The 12,277-nt window shown below is 35.7% G+C and overlaps 1 protein-coding gene across 1 annotated transcript in view; it reads left to right on the top strand.

Annotated features, from left to right (window-relative positions):
* Positions 1–12,277, top strand: part of KCNQ5 (potassium voltage-gated channel subfamily Q member 5) — a 715,330-nt gene that overhangs the window by 672,311 nt on the left and 30,742 nt on the right. Inside the window, exon 11 of the mRNA XM_036768782.1 lies at positions 418–526. Within this exon, the coding sequence (XP_036624677.1) occupies positions 418–526 (109 nt within the window). The remainder of the gene's footprint in view (positions 1–417; positions 527–12,277) is intronic.

Genomic DNA, 12,277 nt, shown 5'->3' with positions numbered 1-12,277 from the left:
TCCTAGCTATGTGACCCTGGGCAAATCACTTAACCCTATTGCCTCAGTTTCCTCATCTGTAAAATGAGCCAGAGAAGGAAATGGCAAGCCACTCCAGTATCTTTAACAAGAAAACCCCAAATGGGGTCGCAAAGAATCAGACACAACTGAACAACCTACTGGTGCCTGAACTGGGTTTGGAAGGATTCTAAGAGATGGGAGACAAGAAAGAGAATGTCCCAGATGTGGGAGCCACCCAGTACAAGGGCACTGGATATTAGCTCAGATCAGACCACCTGCCCATCTTGGATTAGAAGGTTTATATTTTTTGGCTTATGCAGTGGTGATATTTCAATTAAAGACAAACAGCAGGTTGTGTTCTAAATCATTGGTTTTGCTTTAAGGATTTGTTACTCAACTCATAATTTTATCTTGCAGCTGACACCGCTCTTGGAACAGATGATGTATATGATGAGAAAGGATGTCAATGTGATGTTTCAGTAGAAGACCTCACCCCACCACTGAAAACTGTCATTAGGGCCATCAGGTAGGTGAGAAAAAGGTGGCAGAGGCGCAGAGCTGATCGTTTGAATCACTATGCCGCTGTGTTCTCCTCTTTACTGGTAAACCTCTTGTAATGATTTCTGCCTTGGGTTCCTATTAGTCAACGTGCCCATCAAAGGCTGAAACATTTGCTCCTAGTAATAATAATAATTAACATTTATATAGAATTTTAAGGTCTGCAGAGTGCTTTATGTATTATTCCATTTGATGATAGAGATAATACATTGGATTCGGTGCCAAGGGTTTTATCGATGTTGGATGGAGTCTGAAAAGTCAGGCGAAGTTGGAGAAAAACCATATGATAGTTGGCTTGACTATAATTTGCTACATTAAAGACATTTAACTTAAATGCCATTCGACTTTTTGAAATCCTTGTGAACTGGCACTCTCTATTTTTTTTTAAATCTCTTCATCTCCCCATAGGATGGCTTAGAATGTGTTGAACATAAGATAGACACAAAACGATTTTATAGTTATACTAGGCCTTGCATGAGTGAAATGTTATACTCAAAGGCTGTCCTTGGCTTTTATCCTGTCTTTAATGAACGAGGAGCTAAAAGAGACATTCAAAGGAATAAGTTTCTGTCCCCAAAGGACTCAGAAAGTGGAGCCCAAAGAAACATCAGGTTCTCAGTCTGCTGTCTCTATTTACTTTGGTTAAAATTTTCATAGGAGTTTGTTCTATTTGAAGGGAGTCTAGCACACTGCCTGGCACATATTAGGTACTTTGTGAATTCTTAACTGATTGACTTAATGATTTATTGATTGATCTCTCTAGTGCAAGAAAATGCTTCCTTTTAGACTGGGTCTATACAAAGCCAAAGAGCCAGTAGAAAACTTAAGAAGTAACCCAACACCCCCAGGTATTTATGAACATTCCAATGATGGATAGATTTCCTCCTAATTTCAGCTGGATCTTTGTCATCCTGCTCCATTCAAGCCCCTGCAAGTCTCTGGGCCCAGACACTTTTCACTGCATACCTTCAGTCTAACTTTCTGGAAATCAATGTATATGTAGTGATTTTGGTAAATATTAGAAGTAGTAAGGTATATTTTGGGATAGCAAAAAATATTAGTGAGTCTGGAAAGCTTTAAAATGTATGAGCAATATTAGGCCAGAAGATAAATAAAATAATCCCTCAACTACCTTCATCTTCCTCTCTCATGGTTAGCCAATAGGTAACAAAAAAAACCTCAAGTAACTGGCAATATAGGAGACCTGGAGATCTTTGGTGGGTTCTGTGCTCTATAAATGTGAAGATCCAGGGGAAAAGATTCCTGAAGTGAGGAGAGGAGAAGGGTGGGAGGGGAGGGGAGGAGAGGGAAGGGGGAGAGGACGCTTTCAAAGTCACCTTGAAAGATTTTTCCATGTTGATAATAGCTACCAAGGTGTTGAGAGAAATGGTTCTTTCTTATATTAATAATTAATTATTGAATTAGGACCAAGGTTTTTCCCCTTTTCTACTTCCTCATCCAGAAATCAACCAGTATTGGAAATCTTGCTCAAAGACATACCCAAGCTAAGATCTAATAAAAGAGAGCAAAAGAAATTCTAAGTTTCGGCAAATGGGTGGATTTCTTCTCATTGTGTTTACTCAGACAGCTCTAGGAAAATATGGTTTCTCCCTTTTATCAGAGAGGTCATATAGAAAATGATTTCTCTTGGACCAAGATTTGGGTGCTCAGTGTCACGTACCTCTAGACCTTCATTGTAATATAGCCTACCTCTTATTGTAATATTCATTCTTTCATTAATCAACAACCAATCAGAGTTGATTGCCACCCTCAGGAACACCTGCTCTTTCAAGGACATCGGGTAAGCCCATTGCCATGAGGGGTCTCTGGCATTCAAGAGTACCACTGACCTCTTTTATTAATAGCATGCTAGGCTTATTAATCAAATGATTAAATTACTCAGAAACTATGTCTCTCAAACTTTTTAAACATCACAATGTCCATAAATTAGAGAGGAGGAATAAAGGCTAGTGGAACCCACAAAAAGTACTAAAATATTTGTTAACCACTGTATAGGTTTTTAGCCCATTTACCTGTCATATCTCAAGAACTTTTAAAAAAATGTTTCTACTTTTTACTTCTGTGGTTTCAACCTATACCTGAGAGAAACAAATTGGCCTCCATTTATGGTTTAATCTGCTCGTCAAGAGAGACAAAGGCAGCTCTATATCAACATTTGTGTCACTGTCTCTTTAATGACAGCATGACATATTGGAAAAAGACTGCAAGAAGACCTGAAAGTGAATCCTGCCTCTTCCATCTAAAAGTTATATGATCATTGGCAAGTCACTTAACTTTTCTATTTCCTTGGCTATAAAATTGAGTCAATAAGATTAACTGCCTACTTCATATGGTTACTGTGAGAGAAGTGTTTTATAAACATGAGCTAGTATCATTTTTATTCAGTACTTTCCAATGCTTCATTGCTTTGAAGATTCATCTCTGGCTTCTTACATCTTTAACTAGATTTTATTTTTCCTTTTTTCCTGACTTCTGAAATTTTCTAGTTTCTACATCTTACAGAAATGTTTTCTTCCCCTCTCTCTCAAAGTTAGTTTTCCTCAGGCAACATCAGCAAGAACAACTCTTAACTTTGTACCTTGGTCCCATTTGTCTTTTGAGGTCCCTCTTTCAGTGCTAAAATCTTATGATTCCATCGTGGTGCTCTGGGGATGGCCTGATTAGTGGATGAACCATTTGTGGCTGTTTTTCTAGTTATAGGTACAAGATTAAAGGATCACGTTAGTTATCTACACCTGAAAAGGCATTTGGAGGTTCAAGTCCATACATCTTATTCAAGAGTGCCCTTCCCCTGAGCATCTTTGCTACATAGCCAGAAAATTCAATTAGCCTGAACCCACAACTCATCCACCAAGCCTAATAACTAAAGTACCATGGTAATCTGAGTTTATTTATTGTTGATGAAACTTGCTCATGATTCATGTGATCTATCTTTTTTGGTTAGTGCTATTTTGCCTTTGTGTTTTTGCCTATGTTATTGGTGCTTAACTTTTGTTAACTTTAATCAGTGGTTAGAAATACATTTTGTAACCCAGTCATGACATAATTGTTTCCTGAAAACAAAACTAAATGGTATGATGGGAAAAAATTATTTTATTTGTGAGCTGGCAGTACAGAAAAATAAATGCATTGAATTTGCTACTTGTAAAGCTTTAATTACTATATATTTTCTGTGGTAATTAATATTATCATGTGATTGAACATTTTTATGGAATGCTAAAATTCCCCTCTCTGATCACAATCTCCCGTCCTTTCATTTCTCTCACTTCTTCCCTCCTTCTAAATCCATTCTTTGCCATCACTTTGGGCTCTATTACCTCCACCCCTCCCTGCTTTTCCATTCCATTAGTTATCCCTATTCTGGACTCATTTTCCTTCCTTCTTTCTTGACCCTATAGTTAAATAGTTCAACTATGCACTGTCCTTCACTCTTGACTATCTCTTCTCCTCACTCCCCTCGTCTTTATTTTATCACATACCTACCTACCATTCTTCAGTCCTCATCGACTGTAACAATCACCTCACCTGCCCCTGTTCTTCAGCTGCTAAATGATATTATTGGATGTTGCTGGTGAAAGTTACCCAGATTTGCTTGGCTGGCTCCACTAGAAATTCATATTATCCTGTTACAACTAAGCATGTATGGCACTCCTTTTATGCTTTCTTGATTGATTCGCTATCATGTCCAGTCAAGACCCGTTAACAAGCATTTATTAAATACCCACTATATGCCCAGCACTGTGCTAAGTGCTTGGGATACAAAGAAAAGCATAAGACATTCCATGCACCCAAGGAGCTCATAGTCTAATGGGGGAGACAGCTTGCCAATAATTATATAGAAAAAAGATACAGTACATACAAGATAAATTGGAGATAATCAACAGAGGGATGATCCTAAGATTGAGGAGGACAGGGAAGGGCTTTTTGCATAAGAAGGGATTTTTGCTGTGACCTGAAGGAATCCAGTGATGTCAGGAGGCTGAGATGAGGAGGGAGAGAATTGCAGTAATGGAGGACAGCCAATGAAAATATAATGCCCAAAGTTGGAAGATGGAATAATGTGTTCACCATTATTCCAAATTTTCTCTTCTTCCCCGCAAGGCCCCATCACCCTGAACTTCTCTCATAGCAATTAGTTTACCTCTGACTTGACTGAAAAAATTGAGGCCATCTGTCTTGCTCCCTTTCCTGACACCTCAAAATTCCTCTATGTCATTATCTTCATAATCATGATAAATGTAAAGTCTAGCACTGGGATTCAAAAAAACAATTTCACAAGTTGGGAGAGGCATAGCTAAATAGCAGTTCATTAGGAAAAGACAGGGTTTTAGTAGACTGCAAATTAAACATGAATTAACAATATGTTGTGGCAGCTAAGAAAACTACATTAAGAGATATGTAGTATCCAGAATTTGAGAGGGGGTGAGGAGGGAGGTAAGACTCTTGTTGCTGTATTTTGCCCTTTCCGGACAACATCTAGAATATAGTATTCAGTCAGAAAAGCCATACTTTAGGAATTAGCCTAATTTCTCCTTTACACTGATAGTCTAAAGAATTTCTTGATGGGAGAAATCAAGATATTAAAAGGACTCAAATCCATGCCACAGAAGATCAGGTGAAAGAACTGGGGATATGTAGCCCGGAGAAAAAAGACTTAACACTTTAAAGATTCTTCCTTGTAAGAAGGAAGAGTCCCATTCCATGGTAGCAGGGCAGATTATATCCAAATGTGATGACTGTTATACACAAACAAAAAGTATCAATCAGACTTCTTTTTGACTTCTGTGATTTCATGGCTGAGGGAAACAAATTGATTTGGGCTCCATCTAAGGTTGATTCTAATCAAGAGAGCCAGGCACTTTTCTCCTAGGTGTGTTACCTAAGCTCTGAAATCTATCACCTTCTCTCCTCTCTCTCTCTCTTCTCTGTGTTTCTCTGTGTCTCCCCTTCTCTTTCTCTATCTTTATCTCTGTGTGTCTCTCTCTGTCTGTGTTTATCTCTTTTCTCTCTTCTCTGTCTCTCTCTCTCAGGATGTAGTAGGGTGCTTGGAACATAGTAAGTACTTCATAAATGCTGCTGAACTAATAATAATAATAATAGCAACTAGCATTTATATAATACTATTAAGGTTTGCAAATGACTTTTACATACATTATTTCATCAGGCAACAGAATAGATCGTTTGTATAATTTAATCTTGTTAAAATAATCAGATAATAAACAGCCAGTATTTAAACACAATTTTAAATATTAGAAAAGTTTGATAATTTTCCATAAAATAGTAGAATTTCCATTCTCTCTATTATTGTCTATTTTTTTCTCTTTTGTTCCTGCCTATTTTTTACACAGGTATTGGGACTAATTCACTTAGACCTCAAATAGAGGTTTTAAATTTTCTTACTTGGGATGCAAATACTGCCCCAAAAGAGAAGAAACATGTTCGGTATCATGAAGTTTTTTCAAGTACATCACCTGTTTAATCACAGGTAGTTTTTCACTTTGTTCACTATCCCTCTGCTACTTTAAAAGAAGTGATAAAGACTTTGTTTGCAAGGCACTAGAGAAATTCACAACATCCAAATCCATGCCATATTATGACTTCACAAAGAGGGAATTTATTTAGTAATTACTCCAACTCAAAATTTCTTGGCTTTTGTACCAAGAATACAGTCAGATTTCTGTTTGGAAGATTTTGTTTGTTTTTAACCGTATCATTATTGGTAATTAAATTTTACCCTCTGGCCTCATTACAATAGAGTATTGACACTAAACTGATAAAGATCATATAGACATTGTACCTGAGAATAAATTAAACTCACTACCATCACCATTTACCATTAGTTTTAATATATTAATCAGAGATTATAGCTAGAACATATTTTACTTAATAATTAACTATATATAATTAAGTGATATTATATGTAAATATACTAATTTATAAATTTTTGTAATTATTTTATGAATAAAATGTGTGCTTTACAATAATTGATAGCATTAATTTTATTTAATGATTTAGTTACTTGTTTTGAATGTGTATTCTAAAGAGCATTATTTTCTAACCTTTAAAAATTCCCAAATTGATTATAATCTGAAGATAAAATGAGATTTCTTTTAAAGGAAACTGAAATGGGGCAGGGGGGAAGGATGGAGGAGTGGTGCTGTACCTATAATTTCATTTGCATAAGGATCTCCTATGTGAGGAAAGTTCTTCTAACAATGCAGATCTTAGAAAATTGCTGGAGACATTAATAGGTTAAGGGACTTGCCCAGGGTCATATAATCAGTATGTGTTAGAAGCAGAAACTGAACTCAAGTCATCCAAGGTTCTATCCACAGGTTCTCAAATTTCTTAGCCTCAGGACCCCTTCCCTCTTAAAAATTATTGAGAACACCAAAGAACTTTTACTTATGTGGGTTATACCTATCAATATAATAAAAATAATTTATTTTAATATAATCAAAATTAAAACTTATTGCTTTTAAATATATTTATTTAAGAATAATAATAAACTCAACAATAATAAATTTATGTTAACATTGATATTTCATGGAAAAATAACTAATTTTCAAAAAATTATCGAGAAGAGGGCATCGTTTTACAGTTTTTCAAATCTCTTTAATGTCTGACTTAATAGAAGACAGCTAGATTCCTACATCTGCTTTTTAAATTTATTATTTATAATATTCTTTTTTTAAATTCCAAATTCTCTCCCTCCTTCCCCTACTCATTGAAAAGGCAAGCAATATGATCTCAATTATACATATGAAATCATGCATAATTTATTTGCATATTAGCTATATCAGAAAAAAATAAAGTGAAAACATTCTACTTCAATTTGCACTCAAGGCTCATCAGTTCTCTCTCTGGAGGGGATAGCATTTTTCGTCATGAACCCTTCAGAATTGTCTTAGCTCATTGTGTTGATCAAAGTAGCTGTCTTTCACAGTTGATCATCATTATAATATTGCTGTTACTCTGTACAATGACCTCCTGGTTCTGCTCACTTCATTCTGCATCAATTCATACAGGTCTTCCTAGGATTTTCTAAAATCATTGCCCTCATCATTTCTTTTAACACAATAGTATTACATCACAATCACAAACCGCAATTCATTATGTCATTGCCCAATTTACCACATCAATTTCCATTTCATTGCCACCACATAAAGAGCTGCTATAAATATTTTGTACATTAAGATCTTTTTCCTTTTCCTTGATCTTTTTGGGATATAGACCTAGCAAAGGTATGGCTGAATCAGAGTATACATAGTTTTATAGCCCTCTGGGAATAGTTCCAAATTTTGTTCCAGAAATGGTTGGACCAGTTTGCAACTCCACCAATAGTGCATTAGTGTACCTATTTTTATACATCCTCTCCAGCATTTGTCATTTTTCTTTTCTGTCATGCTAGCCAATCTGACTACCATGTGAGGTGGTACTTCTGAGTTGTTTTAATTTGTGTTTCTCTAATCAATAATGATTTAGAGTATTTTTATGCTCTATTGATAGCTTTGATTTCTTCTTCTGAAAACTGCCTGTTCATATCCTGCAACCATTTAACAATTGGGGAATACCTACTATTTTTATAAATTTTATTCCATTCCCCTCTATATTTGAAAAATCTAGAGAAACTTGCTGTGAAAAAAAATAAACTTGCTAAAAAAAATGCTTGATATTAATTACTTCATTGTCCATGGTACCTTTTAGCAACATATAGTTTCCCTGATTGTCTCTTTTAATTTGGCCTATTTTTGCTTTGTCTGAGATCATGATTGCTGCTGAAGCATAATAGATTCTGCTCCAGTCCCTTACTTTAACTCTATGTATGTCTTTCTGCTTGAAGTGTGTTTCTTATAAACAACATATGGTTAGATTCTGCTTTCTAATCCATTCTGCTCTCCACTTCCACTTTATGGCTAAGTTCACTTCATTCACATTCACAATTCATGATTACTGTGTATTTCCTCTATCCTGTTTTCTTCTGTTTTTCTTTCTCTCCCCCTTTTTATCCTGTCTCTCCTCAAAAGTTTGTTTTGCTTTTGATCGGTCTCCCTTAATCTGACCTCCCTTTTGTCATTCCTTCCCCCTTTCTCATCTCCTTCCTCTCCTACTTTCCTTTGGGTAAGATAGATTTTTATGCCCAACTAGTATGTGTGTGTGTGTACACACACACACACACACATATATATACACACACATATGCACATACATACATATATATATACACACAGATATATATATACATCTATATCTATGCACACACACATACACACACTATATATGTATATACATACACACATATATGCACATACATTATATATATACACACAGAGATACATATACATCCATATATATGCACACACACACACACACACACACACACACACATGCATTTTCCTCTCTGCTGTAAAGGCTTTTCCTTATGTTCCTTTTTTATGTGAGATAATTTTTCCCATTCTTCTTCTGCCTTCCCCCTTCTCATAGTGTATCACTTTTTCTTTTTTTTGGAGATCATCTCAACATAGTCAACTCACACTCATGCTCTCTGTCTATGCAGACTCCTTCTAAATGACCTAATAATGATAAAGTTAGGAGTTACATGTATCATCTTCCCATATAATTTAACCTTATTAAGTCCCTCATGAATTCTCTTTCATCTTTACCTTTTTATGCCTCTCTAGAGTCTTGTATTTGAATGTCAAATTTTCTATTCAGTTCTGGTTTTTTCATCAGGAATGCTTGCAAATCCTCTATTTCATTGAAAATCCATTTTTCTTCCCTGAAGAATTATTCATAGTTTGGCTGGGTTAATTACTCTTGGTCATAATCTTAGCTTCTTTGCCCCCAGAACATCATATTCCCAACCTTCCACTCCTTTAATATGGAAGCTGCCAAGTCTTGTTTGATCCTGATGGTGGCTCCATGATATCTAAATGGTTTTGTTATGGCTGCTTACAGTTTTTTTTTGTTGACCTGGAAGCTCTTATATTTGGGTGTTCCTAAAGTCTAGACACATAGGCAAAAATGCATATTTTCAAGAAATGAAATGAATGAAATTTTCAACAACATTTTATTTAATTGGAATATTAACAAATAACATCTTCAATATGATTTCCATCATTTGTGATGCAAAGGTTGATACGCTTTGCAAGATTCACATGAACTCAATACAATAACTCCACATTTACTATGTGTCCAGACTTTAGGAACACCCTGTAGTATTCCTGAGAGTTTTCATTCTGGTATCTCTTTCAGGAGATGATTGGTGGATTCTTTCAATTTTTATTTGACCTTCTGGATTTAAGCTATCAGGGTATTTTTCCTTTATAAATTCTTGAAATATATAGTGTCTAAGCTCTTTTTTTCAGTCATGGCTTTCAGGGAGTCCAATAATTCTTAAATTATCTCTCTTCAATCAGTTTTCCAGGTCAGTTGTTTTTCTGATGAGACATTTCAAATTTTCTTCCATTTTTTTTTGTTCTTTTGACTTTGTTTTATTGTTTCTTGAAGTCTCATGGAGTCATTAGCCTCCACTCACCCAATTCTATTTTTTAAGTTCTTTTCTTCAATGAATTTTTCCTCTTTTACTTCTTTCATCCATTAGGCCAATTCTTTTCTTTTAAAGAGTTATTTTCTTCAGAATTTTTTGTGCCTCTGTTACCATTTTCCAATTCTGGTTTTTAAGTTACTTTCTTCATCATTTTCATGCCTCTTTTACCAAGTTGTTAATTCTCTTTTCATAGTTTTCTTGTATCACTCTCATTTCTTTTCCCAATTTTTCCTCAACCATTCTTATCTCTTTCTTTAACTTTTCCAGGAATTCTTTTGAGGCTTGTATCCAATTAGCATTTCTCTTTTAGGATTTCCTTGGAGCTCTTTTCAAGTTATTGTTTTCTCCTGAGTTTGTGTCTTTGATCTTCTCTGCCACCATAGTAACTTGGTCAGGTTATTTTTTTGTTGTTTGCTCATTTTTCAAGCCTATTCTTGACTTTGAACTTTATGTTAAAATTGGGTTTTGATCACCTGGAAGTGGGGAGGCACTGTTGCAAGCTTCAAGCTTTTTTGCTTTCTTTTTTCAGAGCTCATTCTGGGTATCTATATAAATTTTCAGTCTTCCAAGGTGGTGAAAACTGGGGAGAGATGTGGTCACTGTTCTCCTAGTCTATGCTCTGGTCTTAACCCAGGAAGTACCCCTGCTCCCCTGTAGCCATAAGCTCTACCATTCTTCTCAGCCATGGAACTGTGACCAGGGACCCTGCTCCCTTATGACCAACCACAAGTGCTCCTCTTCACCCTGGAACTGTGACCCAGAACTGTATATGGGTGATAAAGTTGCCAAGTAGTACCAGGTCCTATGCCCAGTGTCAGCTCAAGGTCCTCTATAATCTCTTTCTGACCAGTTGTTCAATCCCCTTACAAGCTCTAGTCTGAGCACACCCAAAGCTGCTGCTGCTGCAGTTGAATCCAAGGCCCACAGCTATTGCAGCTGCCTGCACTGGCCAGGGCCCTACCCTGGTGTCCTGCTGACCTCCTAAGTTATCTTGGGCTTTAAAAATGTCTTACCTAGAACTTTTATTTGCTGTGCTGCTACAGAATTCAATTTGATGCATTATGTTAAAGTTGTTTTGAAGGAAATGGAAGTTTGGCTGGGTTACTGCTTCTACTATGCCATCTTGGCCCCAACCTCCTTATATCTGCTTCCGCATTCAATCTGTTATGTTGCTTTAGTTGAAGTATATATGAGAAAATCTGGCCTCACATATATATATATGTAGTTTCAAAAGACAAGAGTGTTTTGATGGGCAAATAATGTCTTAATATTTTTATAAAAATAGTTTTTGCCTCATGGAGACTCTGGAACTCCCAGAGGTCCTCAGACCACACTTTGAGAATCACTGCACTATACTGTGCTATGTCTCTGAAAAATTAATTCACAATCACTACAATAATATACATATTTTCCATGAAAGGGACTTTTATTACATTTTAAAAATTCAAATAGATATTCCATTCTTTTTAAACATCAATGCTTTCTTCTTCTTTATCATTTTCATTGTACTTTATTTCCAGATCATTTCTCAATTTGTTGTATTTTCTACCATTAATTGCATTTGAAAGGCATTCTGAAGCCCTAGGCAAGAAATTTAAGAACTATTCTTTCCCACAAAATTTAGAAGCCAATTGAATAGAAGTCAACTTCTTACTTTTGTAAAGGTGTGCCCTCATGAAAAAGTCAGTTGTGTTATTTAGAAAGAATGACTTTACAAGGGCTTATTCTCAAAAGCTGGCCTTAAATAAAAATGAGTATGTATATTCAAAAATATCTCCAGGTGATAAAATTTTAATTGGGTTATAAGGTCAGATTTTGATGTTCTAATCTTCTTAGCTTCAGGCATAAGGCTCTCTCTAATGCCCTTTTGCCTTTTTTTGAAGAGCTACCAACCTCTTAATTCCACATGACTGAAAACCAGTCAACCAGTAATTCAGCCATCACCCAGCCTCTTTCTTGACATCTCACAATTATTCCACTGGAAGTGTTTCTTTTGGAAATATTTTTCATCCCATTACAATTGTGGCTTTGGATCATCAGCCATAATAGCTATGATTTAAGGTTTTCATTTCCCATGATCTCCAGTGAGATGAAATTTGCTCCATTCTCAATCATCATCATATTGCTCAGTATATAGAACATAAGCAT

The sequence above is a fragment of the Trichosurus vulpecula genome, chromosome 7 (assembly GCF_011100635.1).
Source record: "Trichosurus vulpecula isolate mTriVul1 chromosome 7, mTriVul1.pri, whole genome shotgun sequence".
Classification (NCBI taxonomy): domain Eukaryota; kingdom Metazoa; phylum Chordata; class Mammalia; order Diprotodontia; family Phalangeridae; genus Trichosurus; species Trichosurus vulpecula.
The sequence above is the reverse complement of the archived record's forward strand: the minus strand, read 5'-3'. Positions and strand labels throughout refer to the sequence as shown.